This window comes from Myotis nattereri, assembly GCF_964212035.1.
Source record: "Myotis nattereri genome assembly, chromosome: 19".
In the NCBI taxonomy this organism is placed as follows: Eukaryota; Metazoa; Chordata; class Mammalia; order Chiroptera; family Vespertilionidae; genus Myotis; species Myotis nattereri.
The window spans coordinates 26,840,057-26,859,059 of record NC_138095.1 but is presented as its reverse complement, the minus strand read 5'-3'; the positions used below and the strand labels follow the sequence as shown (position 1 = coordinate 26,859,059).

General features: G+C 59.8%; 1 protein-coding gene across 3 annotated transcripts; it reads right to left on the bottom strand.

The window, feature by feature from the left end:
- Positions 1–5,614: 5,614 nt before the first annotated feature.
- RAB36 (RAB36, member RAS oncogene family) lies at positions 5,615–17,676 on the bottom strand. 3 transcript variants are annotated; one of them, XR_013997233.1, is made up of 12 exons: positions 17,584–17,676; positions 16,807–16,889; positions 14,012–14,103; positions 12,519–12,584; positions 11,762–11,863; positions 11,361–11,425; positions 9,953–10,004; positions 9,134–9,215; positions 8,726–8,816; positions 7,395–7,514; positions 6,019–6,983; positions 5,615–5,969 (listed from the first exon to the last, which is right to left on the bottom strand). XR_013997233.1 is itself a non-coding variant. In XM_081113869.1 (11 exons), the coding sequence occupies exons 1-11, from the start codon at positions 17,651–17,653 to the stop codon at positions 6,919–6,921; spliced, it is 888 nt and encodes a 295-aa protein (XP_080969995.1). In that variant the 5' UTR covers positions 17,654–17,676; the 3' UTR covers positions 5,641–6,918. The 3 variants fall into 3 exon arrangements, 2 of the variants coding, with proteins under 2 accessions (XP_080969995.1, XP_080969994.1); XM_081113869.1 differs by having other exon boundaries at positions 5,641–6,983; XM_081113868.1 differs by lacking the exons at positions 5,615–5,969; positions 6,019–6,983 and having other exon boundaries at positions 7,029–7,514.
- Between the last annotated feature and the right edge of the window lie 1,327 nt (positions 17,677–19,003).

Genomic DNA, 19,003 nt, shown 5'->3' with positions numbered 1-19,003 from the left:
CTAACACGGAGCCCAGGGCCAGGGCCCTGCTGCCTGACCAGGGTGGCGGTCACCCCCCCACAGGCCCTGTGGCCTGGGCAGTCGCCTCCCCTTCTCTGAGCCGGTTTGGTCCTCCACCGTAAGGTGCTGGGAGCACCGTCTGTCTGTAAGCACTCAGAGGGGCCCCACCTGAAACACACCTGGGTAAAGGGCCTGTGGTGCCCCTTCCCTCCCTTGTTAGGAGGCTGCCCCCAGAGAGGCACCTGAGAACCCTTGGGGCTGACTTCCAGGCACGGCTCATTGCTGCCCTCTGCAGGCCTCTCTACGTCCTGCCTGCAGGGCCGAGCAAGGCAAGGCTGACATCTCAGCGGTGCTCACATCCTCTGTGGCCTATTCTTTAAAATGGGTATAATTGGAGCAGACTGGGCGGGGGGAGGGGGGGGGGGCTGGATGAAAGTGAAGGGATTCGCCAACAATCATTTACAGGGTGTCCCCAAAACATGTACACTCACTTTAACAGCTGGTAACTCACTGAGTTTTCACTTCAGGTTTAACTGATGTGAAAGAATGGGTGAAGCCAGACTAAGCTTTGAACAAAGAAAATTTATCCACTAGACTTGTTATGGGGATACATACAAGATAAGTTTTACAGTACAAAACCGGCAACTGTTGACGAATCGAAGGCGCACAAATACCGAATAAAATGATTATTTTAAAATATATATATATTTTTATTGATTTCAGAGAGGAAGGGAGAAGGAGAGAGAGATAGAAACATCAATGATGAGAGAGAATCTTGGATTGGCTGCCTCCTGCACGCCCCACACAGGGGATCGAGCCTGCAAACCAGGCATGTGCCCTGACCGTGTTCAGAGGTTGATGCTCAACCGCTGAGCCATGCAAGCCTGGCACTTTAAACCTATATGGTTTTGCAAACCAAAGTCATCCCCCCCAAAATTCATTTAATTAAAATAAAATGGGTAGAAGAAGTCCTGCCCTCACAGGGGGTGGCTCATGATCAACAGTAGCTGCCTTCCCCGCCGGCATGCTCAGGGCACCCAGCGAGCGGGCCAGGCCGGCTCAGGCCCCGGGCCCTGGCGGTCAGCAGAGAGAATCCCCCAGCCACAGTTGTTTGCCCCTTGCCGATGGGCCCCTCCGTTTCCAGGGGGAGTCGTGGGATCACCAGGGACATTATAATGACCACCTGGGAAACAAGAGGATACCTGGGGGGGGGGGCACTTCACCCGTCACGGAGGTCGTCCTTTCTCTGGTTTGCAGGCCCCAGCTCAGCCCCACCTTCCGTGTGGTAGACGTAAGCGGACCTCGCTCCCAAACCCTGCAGATGTGCAGCCTGGGTTTGCGGGCTCTTCCCTTGCCAAGTGGCTTGTTGTTGAGCACAAGGACACAGCGAGATAGTGGCTATCTCCCCGCTGGACGGCTTCTTCTGACCCCAAGGACACTCCTCCCATCCTCAGCCCTTTTACTGAAAGCGCTCCAGCCTGGTGCTCTGGTCCTTTCCCGCAGGGTTTCCTTATCACCCATCCCCTCCGGAGAGGGAGGGAAGGGCAGGGAGGGAGGGAGGAGGAGGAAAGTGGGGCCCTGTCTGCCTGCTGTCGGTCCCCAGCTGGATCTAAACTGCGGAGGACAGAGACCTGTCTCTCTTGTTACCCGTCCTCAGCACACAGTAGGTGCTTAGCCAGTGCTGGTGAATGAGGAAGCTGACGTGTGTGGCCCCAGGGAGCACACAGCCTGAGGAGAGGTGTACGTGTGTGTGTGTGTGTGTGTGTGTGTGTGTGTGGAATTGATAAGGCAGGCAGAGCCAGGCGGTGGCAGAGGGTGTGTGTCATGTGATGTGGGGGCCCAGGGGAAGGCAGAGTCTGAGGGAGGTTTGCCAGGTCCTAGGACGAGGAACAGCAAGGCAAAGACAGGAAGACTACTAAGAAGTTCTAGGTGTGTTTAAGGAGCATCTAGGTTAAAATTTCAGGTACCGGTTAAAAGTGCAGATTAGCTATCAACCAGTTAAAAATGCGGATTTTGTAATAAGAAAAACACAATACTTTCAAGAGAAACATCGAAAGTGCTTTATTCCAAGTCATGTCCATCGCTGGCTACACATTTCCCCATCTTTCAAGTGATTTGTGGAGACCGTCCCTATAGAACTTTTCTTGTTTTGAGGCCGACCATTCAGAGACCCAGTTTCCCACGTCTTCGCACGTGTTGAAATCCGCTCAGAACGTGCGTGTGCCGTCGATGGTGACAGGTGGTCATCGGAAGGAGCAGGGCTGGTGCACACGGCGGGCGGGCTAATACTTCCCGGGCAAGATCTTTTCACGCGTCTTTCACTGGTTTGGAAGTGTGTGATGACACCTCATCACGAAGCAAAATTACTTTGCCGTGTCTTCTGGCCCATCGTGGTCGTTTCACGATCAAAGCCTGGTTCAAATTGATTATCTGTTGTCGGTAGCGATCAGTATTAACGGTTTCACCTGGTTTTAGCAGCTCATAATGTTGTAATGTACCCCGCGAATCACAGAAGGACGCCTCAAGAAGTCGAATTAAAGAGTCATATTTATCGCAATCCGGGACTATGAGGGGCCATTCCCCAAATCTCATAGTGATAAGATGGCCGCAACACCAGATTTCCATAGGCAAAGATCACAAAGGTATTGATTACATCCCAGGGTTTGGAATGAGGAACCTGATTTGCAAAAAAGCAGTTTACAGAAGCAGACGCAGCATGTTATCTAAATTATAGCTTTGGGTCTCCAGAACACTGGGTCAACAGGGCCACGTGAACTGGAGCCCCCTGACCTTGGGATAACCGTGCTGTCCTTCCCAGGTAAAGGAAGACGTGCTTTCTAAGACCAGTGTGACCACAACCAATGGGATAGTCACAGTACAATCAATAGGGTAGTCAATCGAATGGGGTGATTTATATAATTCAGAAAATCAAAATAACTTTCCTGTTGTTAAACAAAGCAAATAAGTACAGAAGCCAAACAGCAGGGTTAAAGTTAAACTATAGTTTCTACCTGAGATGACTGCTACCACACTTCAATAATACTCCACACCTTCCCGATCCCACCGAGCGCAGAGCACTGTCTTCTTTCCGGAGCGATTTGGCCTTGCAGTCGATGTGGATGGTTGACCTGGATCAACCCGTGACTTTGTGCGTTTGGGATTCTCAACATAAATCCACTTTTCATCTCGTCACAGTTCGATGCAAAAAGACTCTTTTCGTGCCATTGAAGCCACATTTTACTGATGACTTTTTGGCTTTCCATTTGTCTTTCGTCCAGTTGGTGTGGCACCCATTTTCCTTCCTTTAAAATCCTTCCCATTGCTTGTAAACGGTCGGAAATGGTTTGCTGAGCAATGTTTAATCTTTCTGCGAGTTGTTTCTGAGTTTGACACGCATCTTCAACCAATAAAGCTTGTCATTGTCGGTCTTCAAACTTTTTCGGTTGCCCTGGACGTTCTTGGTCTTTCACATCGAAATCCTCACTTTTCAAGCGTTTCAACCAGCGTTCACACGTATCCTGAGATGGAGCATGTTCACCATAAGCTTCCCGAAGTATACGATCACTTTCAGCAGCACTTTTCTTCAAAATAATGATTTAAAACTTCCCGCAAATGCTCTTTTTTTTGGGGGGGGGGGCATGAAATTTGACATTTTTAAGCGTAAAAATATCTATGATGTTAACACCTTCAGAAAATTTGACATAGGAAGTTCTGAAGCTTGTTGTCAATACAACAAAATAGCACACATATCACATCGCATATATATCAGCATATGTGTAACTCCATCGATTGAAAGACACCCAGATTAGTAACCGGTACACCTGCTAGCATCACCTGGTCTTCAGGGCTCATAGCAATCCGGCTCTCACCAGCTGCCCAGCCTGGGCTGGGACCCCATCGACGTGCCTGCCACCCTCACCACCGCCATCTGGGCAAGAGGCAGGGGAAGGTGCTGGGACCGGAGCCCTGGATGCTGCTCCTGCCATGTGTCGTCAGGCGGGGTCGTCGGCCCTGGCTTCTCAGGCAGGGCTTTCTGCCCAGAGGCCTACCTGCGGCCCCCGGAGACATGAGGCTTTTCCTTGTTCCTCCCGGGCCTGTCTGTACCCCCATCCCCACCCGCTTTGGGGGTCAGAGGCCAGAGCAGGACTCCCTCCCGGGAGGAGGTCCAGAGGACCCCCATCTGTCATCTGTCAGCCACCATCCATCACCCGCCGGCCCCTGGGAGCTGCAGGCAAGATCTGAAAACGGGGCGATCGATACAGCTGTTCTCAGTCCCTGTGCTGGACGGACTGGCGGGCCACCTCCTCCAGGCTCCCCCCTCCCGCCCGGGCTGGGGAGCAGGTCTCCCCAGGGCTTCCTGGGTCCAGGACTCCGTGTGAAGGAGGGCGTGGGCCTTTCCTCCCAGGCCCCCTCAGCTGCAACTGGCCCGCCTCCTGCAGAATCAATTATTGATGAGGCCCTTGCAGTCGGGTGTCCCAGGGGAGTGTTCTGGCCGCCTCCCCGCCTTCATGGGGGGCGGGGGCAGGGACAGGATGAGCTTGTTCTCAAGGCATCACCACGGAGGCGGAGGCGGTCCAGGCCTTGGCTTCCAGGGGTCAGAGGCCAGAGCACCCTCAGGCCAGGGGAGGGCACTCACCTGGGGGGTGAGGGAGCCCTGAGCTGCTTTGCTTCCCCGAGGACTAAGGGGGAGGCCAGCTGATCCAAGGGCCGCGCACCAGACTGACAGCTCCCAGAGCCGCCTGGGGCGCAGGCTCGGACAGGTGGCCGGTGGCCCTGGTGCTGGGAGGCCTCCGGGTGGGGCCGGAGTCCGGGAACGCGCTGCTCTGCCTGGAAGGAGGCGGCGTGACAGGCGCAGTTCCAGTCCACCGATCAGCCTCCCTCCCGGGAGGGCCGCCATATGGGAAGTGACATGGGGCGGAGCAGATGGCAGGGTGGCCCCGGAGCTGCGGGAGGGGGTCTTGTCTCAGGGCAACGGCCAAAGCCTTGGGCTCCCTGGGTGGCGAGGTGCCCAGTCCTCCCTGCCCCCCATCTCCAGAAGCCCTTCTCCGACAGAAGAGGGGGCCCTCTCTGAGCTGGGCCCCGCCCCACCTTCTCCCGTCCCTGCCTGGGCCTCCCTCTGCCGCCCCCACAGCCAGCAGCACCTTGGTCCTCCCCGGCCTCTCCCTGGGCCACTGATTCTTACGCGGGTGCAGGAGTGAACATGCGGGTGTAACTGATCTTCTCTGCGTCCCAGCTCTTGGGTGTCCCTGCTTAGGACGCCTGGGTCCCTCTGGACAGCGAGGTTTGTCTGGGAGGGGAATGGACCGGGGCCTCTGCTCCCTCCAGGCGCAGGCAGGGCTGGGAGGAGGGCCCGCAGGGACCTGATTAAGGGGCGCAGGGCGGCGTGGACAGGGCCCGCAGGGCATCACGGACGCGAGCTGCCAGGCGGTGTGTGCGGACTGGGGTCGTTCTGGCTAAACAGCATAGGAGCCCGCGGCCGCCAGGCTGTGCTCAGCAGGAACCGCCTGGAAGGGCCCTCCCCGCTGGGCACAGCGCTTCCCTCCCAGGGGCGCCACCCACTGGCGGGCTCCGCTCTGCATGCAAAGCTCTGACTCATTTTTGTTGTTTTTTTTTTACAGAAAGCACCCATTCCCTTTAAGAGTGATATTTACAAAGCAGGATTTTATATCGTCATAAAAAAAGAGAAAGCCAAAAATGTGGCAAAGGGGAAATAAACAGCAAAAGATGCCCGTGTTCTTCCCCCAGCGACGTTGGGCAGTCGCCGCCCTGAGCACCTGTAGTGGGCGGGCCCTGCCGGGGTGCTGGGCGGCACCCCTGGGGCTGTGGGTAGGGCTGTGGGTGGGTGGGGGCATTAGTAGTCCTCCTGGCAGAGCAACCCGAGGGCATGGAGAGGGCGTGGACTGGGCAGGAGCTGGGGCTGGGGCTGGGCCTGCCTGGCTGGGTGTGCAGAGGGCTGGGTGTGCGGAGGGCTGGGTGTGCGGAGGGCTGGGTGTGCGGAGGGCTGGGTGTGCAGAGGGCTGGGTGTGCAGGAGGGCTGGGGGGACGGCACGTTGACTCTGGGGGACCTCTGGGTCCTCCAAAGACACGCGGACGCCATCGCAAAGGCCCTGAGAGGCGAGTGCCCAGCGTTTCCTCATTCCCAGGCCTTCCCCGTGCCGGCTGGAGGGGGACAGGGGCAGTAGGGGCAGCAGGGGCAGCCGTGGGCACTGCTGAGCCAGGGCAGAGCGGGCAGTGCCGTGCTCAAGGGACGTAGCAGCGAGTCACCCCGGGGGCAGCTGGACAGTCTTTTCCCCGCAGCCCAGCTGGGGAGACTGGCTGCCAGGGGCCAGAGGGGTAGGAGCGGCCTGTTCGGCTGGCCTTGCCCACTGACCAGAGGGCAGGACCCAGGGATCCAGGAGGAGCCAGAGAGGCCTTCTCACCCGTCCTCCTCCAGAGAGGAAGGTCCCACGAGGCAGGCAAGGCCCCCGGGGACCCCGCTCGGCTCTGGCAGAGGGACTGGACGGGGGACCCAGAAGTGCGAGTCCTGCTGCGAAGGGAAGTCCCAGGCGGGGTGGCAGGTGGTCCTCGGGTGCCGACTCGGCCAGGCCCTGCTCACCAGGAGAGGCTGAGGGCACGTGCAGATGCTGACGTGTGCTGAGGGCCGCGGCACACGTGTCCTGTGCCTGCAGTGTGAGGTTTCTCAAGGCCGGGCAGACGGGTGAGTCTGTAGGTGAGCCTGGCCTTCCAGGTGGCACCACGGCGCCCCCCAGTTGGGCAGTGCGGGCCCCGGGCAGCTAGCGAGGGCTTTCCCGCTAGAGAAGCGGGAGTGGCGCCTGCACAGATACGTCGCCGAGTTCAGGCTCCACGTGCCCCCTCCGCAGTCTCAGATGGCGCTGCCCACGTGGTGTCAGGAGTGGAGGCCTCGGACACGGACCCCAGCTAACAGCAGCCCAGGCCGGAGGGCCTCTCGCTCCCCTGGGTCTCGGAGGGGTTTCCCTCCATCCCTGGAAGGAAAGGAGTCACTTGGCATCAACCAGGCACCTGCAGGGACACGGGACAGGGCCCCCCACCCGATGCCCTCTGGTGCCTGCTGGTCAGAGGTCAGAGGCCTCCAGGCCTCTCATTCAAGGCCGGGCACGGGGACACATTCCGGGTGATGGGCAAAGGTAGGTGCTAGGAGAGCCACAGCCAGGACACACCGTGGAGCCTGGGTGCCCAGCCTGCCCGTGGGGAGACTGCCCGGCGGACAGGGGAGCAGCGAGGGGGTCTGAGCTGGCAGGCGGGGTCTGGGAGGCTGCGGCCCTGGGGCCTGGGGTCAGAGTGACGGAGGAAGAACGGCCCGAGGGGGGTGGGAGGATGCTGGAGGTGGATGTGAGGCCACAGCCTGCCTCCGCCCCCGCGCGGCCTGTACGCACGGATGAGGTCTCCGTCGCCGACCAGGAGCCGGCAGCCGCTCCTCCTCTCCAGGGCCTGCAGCACCGACTGCTCGAACGCCAGGGCGGCCACGCGGCTGAAGAAGGCCGTCACGTTCTCCCCTGCGAGCCCAGGACACAGCTGTGACCCGCCCGCCTCGGGGTGAGGGCTGGGACAGGGCGGTGCCCGGGATTGGCCTCCTGCCCCGCCGCTGCCCCAGATCTCTGCCCCTGGGCTTCCCACAACCTATTCCTCCCGCAGGGACGTGCGGGAGGGCCCTGCTCTCCTGGAACCTGGGAGCACCTGTAGAGGGCCAGCTAGGAGGATTGGCACGTGCGGCCAGCCCCATGCGGAACCTTGTGAGTCCTCCTCCAGGTGGAGGCTGCCCATCCGGGCACAGGACGGGGTTCCAGGGCCCTCACACTACCCTGTGCAGCCAACAGCCTGCACGATGGCACAGGGGCATTCTGCTTGGCACCCAGAGCCCTCGGTGAACCTGCCGCCATCTGGTGAGAGAGGGGGTCTTCCCAGGGCACGGGGGTGCCATCAGGCAGGAGCAGAGGGCACCAGGCCTGGGCGCTGCCTCCCCCATCCCTGGCCCGTGTCTGCAAGGACCACCGTGTGTGTAATTCCTGCCCCCAGACCCTCTCTGCGCCAGGCGCTCACTACATGGCATTGTCGAGCTTTTCTCGGTGAACACGTGGGGCTTTTGCAATTTCAAACATGCTTTTCCATTAAAAATAAAATGAGATGAGCAGCATCACCTGCTTCCCAGACAAAGACACTGAGGCTCAGAGACGCTGGGCATCTTGCCGGGGCCACGGCGAGCAGTGCCCGTGGGGGAAGGCGGCTCAGGGCTCAGGGCCCAGGGCCGGATCCGGGGGGATCTAGCTGAGGGCTGGAGGCCATGAGCGAGGGTCGTATCTCCCACGATGACACCCAGGGGACGGATGGCAGCCCCCAGTTGCTGGGCCCCGCTGTGTGCCAGGCGGTGCCCCCCCGCCCCCGGGCACCCACAGGTGCGGGCAGGGCCCTGCAGTGGTTACAGTGAGGGCTGGGTTCCAATCCTAGACCTGGCACAGCCGCCCCGGGACCCTGGAAGCCACTTCCCGGGGACAGAACTGACCCGCCCAGAGGGTCGGGTCGCTATTCCCACGGCCCGTCGGCAGGGTCCAGTCTCCCTAGAGATGAGGGGCTGCTCAGGCAACGGGAGGCCCTGCCCGCTCATCCGCACAACCGGCTGTGACGCGGCACTCGATGGGCCGCAGAAGGCGATGTGTGAGCCTCCCGCAGCCGGCCCGAGCCCACCACGTGCAGCCACGAGCCCACTCACCTGTCTTCGCCGACACCGACCAGTACTCGGCCTGCAGCTCGTTGGCCAGGTGCACGGCCTCCCCCTCCGCCTGCTCACACGCCGCCCTGGACTGGGGAAGCGGCCCTTCTAGGAGGCGCCGGGAGGTGGCTGCCGCCTCCCACTGGGCCTCCTTCCCCACCTCACCCTGGGCAGGCGGCCCCAGGGCAGGGGTGAGACCCCAGCAGCCCCGGGCAAGTCTGAGTGCCAGCCGTGCCCCCTGAGAGCAGCACCCCTAACTTTCAGGTCCCGGGCCTATGCCTTCGGATCCTCACCGAACCACGCCAGGCCGCCCTCCATCCAGGGCTTGGGCTGGAAGCGGATTCATTTCCCTGGGCACCCCCTCCCCCAACATCCCCCTCCACCCCCCTCCCCCTGCACCCCGCTCACCAGAAGGTCCTTCTTGGTCCCCACGAGGAAGATGAAGCAGGAGCCCGGCTCGTTCTCCCTCAGCGCGTCCTCCAGCCACTGCCTGGGACGCACAGGGCGGGGGGACCGGCTGAGAGACAGCCCTGCCCTCCCAGAGAGGCCAGAGGGGGTGCAGACCCGGCCGCCCAGGCGGGGACACTGAGCTGGGAGGCACTGGGAGGGTGCCTGGACCGAGCTAGCTGAGAAGGGCTGGGCCGAGGCCAGAAGGGCCTTGGCTGGACCACAGGCGGGGGGGGGGGGGGGGCGGGGGGCGCGGGGCCCAGGAGCACAGGTCACAGGTGGTGGAGACCCAGTCTTGGCCGTGGCTCTGCCCTGGCTGCGTCAGCTGGGGTGATCCTGCACTGTCATGAGCTTGGACGGTCACCCCGGCCCCCCAGGGTTTGGAGATGCGAGATGTGAGCACCCACACGTGGGAGGGGAAGGGGGCCGGATCCATGAGCCGGGGATTCCGGCAGAAGCAGGAAGGCCACCGGGAGCCGGTCGTGTGGGTAGCTCCGGACCAGTCCCTGTCCCAGACAGAGGTGCCAGGCATGTCCCTCCGACAGGACTGGCCACGGAGTTTGCAGGCCCAGGGACATGACCCTGTGAAGGCTTCCAGATGGCAACAGCGAGCGTGGAAGCTGGCACAGGCCCCTGAGCATGTCAGCGTTGGTGCAAATCTCGAGGGAGAACAAGGGCCTGACCAGCGAGCTGCTTGCTCCCTCACACCTGCCACTGGGGCCCAGCTCAGGGGCCCCGACTGGGGAGCCCTTCCAGGTGGGTTTCTGAGCCCAGACTCGCCTGGTGTGTTCCAGGGTCTGCACATCCGTGAGGTCAAAGGCCGTGATGATCACTGCGCATGTGGGGGAAAGCCAAGAGCTGGTCAGCGACAGGGGAGGCGACAGGGCGTGACAAGGGGGCCCTTCAGTCGGCTCCCTGCTCCCCAGGAACTAACGGGGTGGCCCCCAGGCACTCAGCTCTGGCCCCCACATGGAGGCCAGGAAGGAGTCACCGTGTCTGCCCCTGGTGACCCACCCTCCAACCCACTCCCAGTGGTGCAGCCACAGCGGGGGATCCCGTGAGGCCCGATGTGCTTGGGGCTCCTGAGCTCAATCTCCCCTCCGCTGTGCAGCTAAGGGAGCTGGCGGGCGAGGGCCTTCGCTGCTGAGGCTGCCCCCCACCTGGGAGAGACTATAGTGCCTGCAGCTGTCGGGGTGCCGGGAGGCTTAAGCCAGCGCAGCAATTTTTTTTTTAAAATATATTTTATTGATTTTCTACAGAGAGGAAGGGAGAGAGATAGAGAGCCAGAAACATCGATGAGAGAGAAACATCGATGAGAGAGAAACATCGATCAGCTGCCTCCTGCACATCCCCCAGTGGGGATGTGCCCACAACCCAGGTACATGCCCTTGACCGGAATCGAACCTGCGACCCTTCAGTCCGCAGGCCAACGCTCTATCCACTGAGCCAAACCGGCTTTGGCAGCGCAGCAATTTTAAAGCTCTCGGTTCAGGGCCTGATGCAGGCAGACTCCGGACCAGTGGCAGCTACTAGGAGCAATTAGCACCCTGGCCGGTTCGGCTCAGTGGATAGAGCGTCGGCCCGAGGACTGAAGGGTCCCGAGTTCGGTTCCGGTCAAGGGCATGTACCTCGGTTGCAGGCTCAATCCCCGGCCCTGGTCATGGCCATGTGGGAGGCAGCCAATCAATGTGTCTCTCTCTGTCTCTCCCTCTCTCTTCTCTCTAAAAATCACTGGAAAATATCCTCGGGTGAGGATTAACAACAACAAATAACAGGCAGTTTGTGAGTTTAAACCACCAGCTTTGGGGAAATAACTGATGGGGGGCAGGGAGGGCAGGACATGGAGATGCAGCCCCCCCCCCAGCTCCTCCCGTCACTGGCCCAGCCTCCCCCCACCCCCACCCCCGGTCAGCTCGGCTCTGCTCTCTGGGGGCTCTGGACACGTGTCTCCCTGGAGCCTCTTTCTGAGCTGACACTGGGGCTGAGCCTCCCAGGGAGCACCCATGCCCACCGGGTCCCACAGGCTGTGCCTGCCGAGGCCCACCCAGGCCCCGAGACTGGCCAGGGCGCTCTCAGTGCTTCTTGGGGACGGATTTGGGGCCTGCACAGAGGGCCTGCTGAGCCTGGTGGGGAGCCCTCGGGTGCGTGGTGTTGAGGGCCCCACCGTCTCCATGACCCGGCTGCTCACCCTGGGCGCCCCGGTAGTAGGCAGATGCGATGCACTTGAACTTCTCTTGCCCTGCTGTGTCCCAGCTGTGCGGGGGCAGAGAGAGAGAGGGAAACAGAGGCAGCAGGTTAAGTCACTGCAGCGGTCAGAGCTCAGCAGTTTGGGCCCCGTTTTCCAGATGGGAACAGGGGCTCAGAGACCGGAAGTGACCTGCCAGAGGCCTCAGGGGTGGCCTGGCTAGTGGGGTCACAGGTGGCCATGTGGGGGGGGGTGCGGGGTGCTGGGCCCTGCTTGTTCCCACGGATCCTGGCTGAGTGCCCCTGAGAAAGAGCACAGCGAGGGCGTCCTCAAAGCCCCCCCCCCACTCTCCCCCACCCCTGCCCAGGCCACCCAGGAAACGGTGGCACTCGACAGGGACTCACATCTGGAGGCTGTAGGGGATCCCAGCAATCTCAAAGCGCTCGATTTCAAAGTCCACCCCAATGGTGGCCTTGTAGTCATGGTCAAAAACGTTCTTGCAAAATCTGTGGGAGCAGGGAAGTCAGCAGAGAGGCTGCGGGGAAGCTTCGTGACAGCGAGAGTCTGGGCATCAAGAAGCCCACCCGCTGGGAGTCGCTAAGGAGGTGACAGTCCCGAGACAGGCCACAGAGGGACAGCCAACAGGAATTATGGGGGGGCCCAGCAGAGTGGCTCACTGGTTGATAGTCGACCTATGAACCAGGAGGTCACGGTTCGATTCCTGGTGAGGGCACAGGCCCGGCTGGCAGGCTCCATCCCCAGTAGGGGGCGTTCAGGAGGCAGCCGATCCATGTGCTCTCACATCAATGTTTCTCTCTCTCTCCCTCTCCCTTCTTCTCTGGAATCAATAAAATTATATTTAATAAAGAATTATGTGGGGGTAGAAAGGCTGCAGCAAACACTGCAAGTCAGGGGCAGAGAAAGGGAAACTGGCATGCTTCCGCAGCGAAGGTGGTGAGGGCGAGCCCATGGCGCCGGGGGACCGTGTGACCGATGCCAGGGCCCTGGGATGCCCCACTCTCCGCTGAACCCCTCCCCGGATTTCCCGCACCCCTCCCCGGGCATGCTCCGGGCAGTCACATGCCTGGACTATGACGATGCCCTCTGGGCTCCCCGGTAAAGCCCCGGCAGCCTGGTGCTGGGGCGTGGCGACGCGCCTACCTGTGGATGAGACTGGTCTTGCCCACGTGGAGGTCGCCGACGACAACGGCCTTGGAGAGGCTGAGCCTGCGGAGAACGGGTGGGTGGGGCTGCGTGCAAGCCGGGAGCTCAGCTGGGAACCTGGGGCACACACACAGCACGGGGGCCGGGACCGAACCCCGGCACCTCCTACTCACCCACCCCTGGGGCTACACGCCCGAGGGGTTCCCTCCTGCCCCTGGCAAGCAGTCACTCCCTGAGCGGTCACACCTGCTCCTTTGGGGGTGTCTGCTAGGGCCAGCCAAGGGGACAGGGGCAGGTCCTAGACAGATCTCGGGTCTGCATGCCTGGAGGTACACTGACTGAGGGTCTCTGCTGCTGGGTCCTCCCCTCACACACACACACACTCAGCTCTGCCCCAGTGCTGCCTGGTCCAAGTCCCTGATGCCACCCCACCTCCGTGGCAATATCTCTCACCCCCTGGAGACCCCATTCAGCGCACAGCACCCTCGGCACTCCCCTGCAGCTCCAGGGACCTGCTGAGCCCGGGCCATAGCCTGTCACTAGTGCCAATCCTGCCTGCACCCCCAGGGTCCTCAAACCAGTCTGGGAGGGTTGACCCCTTAGGCCAGTGGTTCTCAACCTTCCTAACGCCGCGACCCTTTAATACAGTTCCTCATGTTGTGGTGACCCCCAACCATAAAATTATTGTCGTTGCTACTTCATAACTGTAATTTTGCTCCTGTTATGAATCGTCATGTAAATATCTGATATGCAGGATGTATTTTCATTGCTACAAATTGAACATAATTAAAGTATAGTGATTAATCACAAAAACAATATGTAATTATATATGTGTTTTCCGATTGTCTTAGGCGACCCCTGTGAAAGGGTCGTTCGACCCCCAAAGGGGTCACGACCCGCAGGTTGAGAACCGCTGCCTTAGACAGAGGGGTGCAGACAGCAGGTGGGCACTCCGTCCCCCCGCCCCCTGCCCACCATCCCCTGAAACGCCATGAGCACCGAGTCTATGCTGACGTCCAGCTCCTGGAGGGCTTGGCCTGCGCAGTGCGGCCACCAGAGGGCAGAACAGGCCTCCCAGGGCAGCTGGATGCCCACCTGGCCGCAAAGCCATCCTCAGCTTCCCGCTGACCCCTGCTGAAGGGGAACCAGGCGTGTCTCATCACTGATGTTTCTCCCTCTCCCTCTCCCTTCCTCGCTGAAATCAGTAAAAATATACTTAAAAAAATAAAAAGAGGAGGAAAACCAATACAAACGGAAGACAGATGCCGAGACCTCAGGCTGAGGAATCACATGCGTGACTTGTTGGGAAATGGTCACGTGGCAGCCGTGAGCCCAATGAAGCAGCGAAAACTCCCATCAGGTTCAGGCCCATCCTGGGCTGCACGGGACAGTGTGGGTGTGTCACGTATGCATTCGCATGTCCACGCATGCTCTCATTCCTCCCTGCCGGCCCCCCACAACCCACGCCCTGGGCGCTGAGGGGTGCTCACCCGACGGTCCCCGTGTTCCTGCGCTGGCAGGCAGCGTTGACCTGCCCGTGGAAGTGCTCCTTGAGCTGCAGGCAGGCGGCAGGCGTGTACCACTGCAAGGAGTCAGACAGACAGACAGACAAATGGGCACCTCGTCCCGAGAAGCTGCTGCTCCATCACCCAGCAGGGCAGCGAGGTGGTGACCTGCCACTGGCTGGCAACCCCTAGCGCTCCCCGGTCCCTCGGTCAGGCCCCTCCCCTCTCCTGTCAGCAGCCTCAAGACTCCAGGTGTTGGGAGTCCTGAGGAGCAGCAGCAGGGGCGGAGCCAGACCAGAGAGCGCAGGTGGGGACTGGAGAGCTGGGTCCCACCCGGGGTGGCTGTGCCCTTACTGTGGGCACGTGGCAGGCCTCCATCCCCTCTGTCCTCTTGGGGTGAGATGCAGGCTGGCCTATAAGGGCCCTGTTAGCTCCAAGCTCCTCCCACAGCTCCTACGGAACTCCAGGCCATTTTTGCTTCTAATGTTTGCACATGTGTGCACGGAAATGCACTGGAAGGCACTTCAGGCCTCCCACAATATCGGGAGGCAGAACCGGGGGTGGTTTAAGAGTACCGCCTCAGGGTCAAGACCTGCGTCCATGCTTAGCTGCTGTGTGACCCTGGGAGGTTACCTAACGTCTCTGAATGTAAAAAAAAAAAGTTTTTAATTGATTTCAGAGAGGAAGGGAGAGGGAGAGAGAGAGAAGCATCAATGATGAGAGAGAATCACTGATCGGCTGCCTCCTGCGCGCCTCCCAGGGGGGATCGAGCCTGCAACCCTGGGCATGTGCCCTGACCGGGAATCCAACTGTGACCTCCTGGTTCACAGGTCGACGCTCAACTCCTGAACTTTAGTTTCCCCACCTGCGAACCTCAGAGGCTTGGGGGCAGAGAAGGAGATAATGTCTGTAAGGCGCAGAGCCAGCCTGGCACACACCGAGTGCTCAACACGTGTTCGCGGCTGTTACGATGCCATGACTCGTGCTGAATGTGCATTTGTTTTAAAATTAGAAAAAACACTTCGATGACCATCATATTTTATTCTCTAATGGGCCATGGCTAAGCAGAGAGTGTGGCGAGGACATGGAGGGAATGGCATCGTGGGAGGCTGCCGCTGTGCTCTGCCATGATGCGGCCGTGGTGGCCCGGGCCACGGGCTCTGTCCCTCAGGGGCTCTGTCCCTGTGGCAGGGGCGTGGCCACATGCCCTCCCCAGGTGTCTCTTCTGAGCTCCCAGGCACTGGAATGGGCTCTGCTCTGGCCCAGGTGCCTTCTCTGCTCCAGGCGTGAAGGTAGAAGGAACCTTGCAAAAAGGCGAGTTAGGAAACCTCACTGAGCCTGTTTCCTCCTCCGTAAAGCGGGACACGCCCAACAGCACCTCTTCACCTGGTGGCCGGAGGATTAACTGGGTGACGCAGGGGCGCAGGCAGCCCCGCAGCCCACATTCAGGCGGGACAGCGGCAGCCGCCTCGCGAGGAAGCTGGCTGCTTTTCCCGCCGACTTGCATCCAGCCTCAAAGTGGGGCCCCGGCCTGGGCACGGTGGTCACGAGAGGAATCCCGTGACTTGGATGGACTGGAGCAGCGTTTAATAAGGAAGGCTGGACAGGAAGTGCGAGGCCCCAGAGCAAAGGGAAGGACTTGCCCCATCTGACCACAGAGTGGTAGGTCTGCCATGGCGTGCTGCGGTGGGGTGCAGGGCGAACTTGGCCCGCTGTGGCCTGTGACCCCTGGCGGCCACCGACAGCGGGGGAGAATCCGACCTGTGGAAACAGGGCAGATGCCCCCCAGGGCAGGGGGCAGTCGGAGCTCTGCAGTCAGCCACACGGGCATGAACGTGCAGTTCTGAAAATACGTTAGATCTTAATGTAGATGGAAGAGAGCTCAGTTTCCGGCAGCAACTGAAGGCAGAATGGTAAGAGGGGAGAACCCTGGATTTGGTGTCAGGAAACTGGAGTGCTGTTTTGATCATCATAATGATGTCCTAGTGGATAGAGCATTGGCCTGCGGACCAAAGGGTCCCGGGTTCGATTCCGGTCAAGGGCATGTACCTTGGTTGCAGGCTCCTTCCTGGCCCAGACTCTGGTCGGGGCACGTGCAGGAGGCAACCAATCGATGGTTTTCTCTCACACTGAAGTTTCTCTCTGTCTTTCTCTCCTCCACTCTCCCTAAAAGAATCAATGAAAAATATCCTTGGGTGAGGATCAGCAAAAAAATATATATATATATATAATCGTCATAATAATTATGAGAACAATGACCACCACTCAGGCGGGGCGCTCCCGTTGGCTATGAGCCAGGCACCCGACACGGAGGACTGACCCTGTGGAACAGTGGCTCCGAGCGGTTGAGTAACTTGCTCACAGTCACACAGCTTTAGGATTTAGAATTGATTTAGGATTGACAGATTTAGGATTCACACCCAAGACTGTCTGATTGCAAAGTCCGTGCCCTTAACTTCCAGGCCACACTGGCTCCTGGCCCACTGTGGCCAAGCCAGCGCCATGTCTCCCAGCTTCTCAGGAAGTCTGTCAGCAAGGAACTGACCTCCCGGGTTGACCTGCCTTGTTTTTGGTGGTGCGTGCAGGTGGGGAAAGCTACCATTTTAAACCGGTATCCGCACTTTTAACCGGTATTCAATGAGCTCTTAATCGGTTAAAAGTGCGGATACCGGTTAAAAGCGCAGATTAGTTATTGACTGGTTAAAAGTGATATTTGTGGACACGTCTGGGGAGCGCAGTGCGCACTGCTCACGCCAAGGTCTGGCCTCAGGACTCCCTACCTTAGGGAAGCTGGCGATGATGCGGTCCCGGCTCACAGGGGGCCCCAGAGGCGGCAGGGAGGCCCTCATCCTTCCGGAGAGTTCTGGAGACCCAAGCGGGGGAAAGGGTTAGGGAGCTGTGCCAACGCCTGGCCTGGGGACTCACCCACAAGTTTACGCCTAACTCTCCAGGGGCTTTAAAAGCAGGTCCAAGCCTCCTCCTCCCCCTGCCAGGCGTCTGGCTCGGCGTCACCTCTTTCAGTCTGCAGGCAGGAGGCGGGGGCGGGGAGTCCCGAAGACCTGGGCCTCCCCCCTGCTGCGGGGTGTGGGTGTCCAACCGGGAGTGGCCCCTCTCTGAGCGTGTGACTGGCTGTGAGTGGGGCACACACATGGCAGGCCTCGCAGGCAGGCTCTTGGGTTTCAGCCCACAGGCCTGTCACCCCACCCGGGAGCGCGCCCCCGGCGCCTAGTCAGCCCGACCGCGCCTTCCTCTGCCCGCTTCCCCGCTAGGGTGGCCTTGACCCAGGCCTGTTGTCCTGGCTCTGACCCAGCTCCCCTCCAGGCCCAGCACGGGGCGGGGCGTTCAGGGTCGGGGGTTCAGGAAACGCTGAGGCCTCAGGGCCTCTGGCCGCGCTCAGATTCTGGGGGTGGGAGGTGGGCGGGGGACGCGGCGTCCTTCCGACCCGGGCCTCCGCGACGCGCCCTCCGGGAGGCGGGAGGCGGGAGGCGGGAGGCGGGAGGCGGGAGGCGGGAGGCGGGAGGCGGGCCAAGGGGAGGACAGAGGCGCGGCGGACTCACTGGCGGCAGCAGCGGAAGATTCGGGTTCAGCGCAGCCTGGTCCGGCTCGGTTCGCAGCGGAAATCACCATGGCAACGATGACCACGCGCGACCCGAGAGCATCTGACCAATCCTGGACGTCGGGGGCTGGGTCTGGGCGGGGCTCGGAGCGGTAGCAATCCCACTGCGGCGTGCCCGAGCCGTCACCATAGCAACCAGAGCCTGGAGGGAGTCGTGGGCACTTGACTAGGCTGCTGCCTGCCCCTCCCTCCCTCCTCCGCCCCCCCGGGAGCGCTTTCAATCACCATGGAAACGAGGGCGGGGTTGGATATGGGGCTGTGGGCGGGGTCATCGCGGTCTGGGTGGAGCCTGGATCCAAAGATGGGAGTCTGGGCGGGGCTGATGGTGGAGAAACCTCTCTGACAATCACTGTAGCCCGGAGGGGTGGGAGCTCAAACTGGTAGGGGTTATGATGTGACGTGTGTAAGTGTTTATTTTTGTAATATATTGAATATGATTTTTCATAGGTCGATGCTCAACCACTGAGCCACGCCAGCCGAGCCGAAGGGCACTTTTTTTTTTTAAAAATATATTTTATTGATTTTTTTACAGAGAGGAAGGGAGAGAGATAGAGAGTCAGAAACATCGACGAGAGAGAAACATCGATCAGCTGCCTCCCGCACATCTCCCACTGGGGATGTGCCCGCAACCCAGGTACATGCCCTTGACCGGAATCGAACCTGGGACCTCTCAGTCCGCAGGCCGACGCGCTATCCACTGAGCCAAACCGGTTTTGGCTTTTTTTTTTTAAAGACTGTATACACAGACTCTGAGAGGCCCAGGGTTCCCAGCTTTGAGAATCTATTTTATCCAGCTTCCCATTTCACAGACGAGGAAACTAAGGCTCACACAATTTAAAAGTGTTGCCACGTGAGTTAGAACTAGAATCATAACCCAGGTTTCCTGACTCCCAGCCTTCTGCTGTCTGCCCCACACTCCTCAAAAAGCTCAGGGTCAGAGAGACCCTCCCTGACTTTGTCCTTTGAAGAACAGCAGCAGTAGGGGGCAGACTTCCACATCACAATATGGCATCCTTGGCCCGCAGGTCTAAGTCAATTACCTGCATTTCAAAGCTGTGTTGAAGGCTGATGCTTGGCGCCTTTGTTAGTGAGTTTCACGGCGACAGGCCCAGGCCTAAGGGTGAACTCATGTGAGTTGGTCCTACCGTCTCCTGTGCTCAGTTTACTCAGCTATCAAATGGACTCGACTATGAAAGTGCTCTGTAGATTAGTATAAAGCTTGACTCAAGTCCATGACCCAGTTATTCATTCTACATGTACTGAAAGCCTCCTGGTAATTAATGAAGCTACGGGATCATTTACTGGTACTAACATGGAGTTGGGGAGATGACAGGCTTCATGGAGGTGGTGTCTGTCCACCG

Coding starts and splice junctions, on each gene's coding strand:
- RAB36 (XM_081113868.1), bottom strand. CDS start 17,653: ATGGTGATTTCCGCTGCGAACCGAGCCGGACCAGGCTGCGCTGAACCC. Junction 16,890..17,583: donor ATCTTCCGCTGCTGCCGCCA/GTGAGTCCGCCG, acceptor TTGGGTCTCCAG/AACTCTCCGGAAGGATGAGG. Junction 7,515..8,725: donor GTCGGTGTCGGCGAAGACAG/GTGAGTGGGCTC, acceptor CTGGGCTCGCAG/GGGAGAACGTGACGGCCTTC.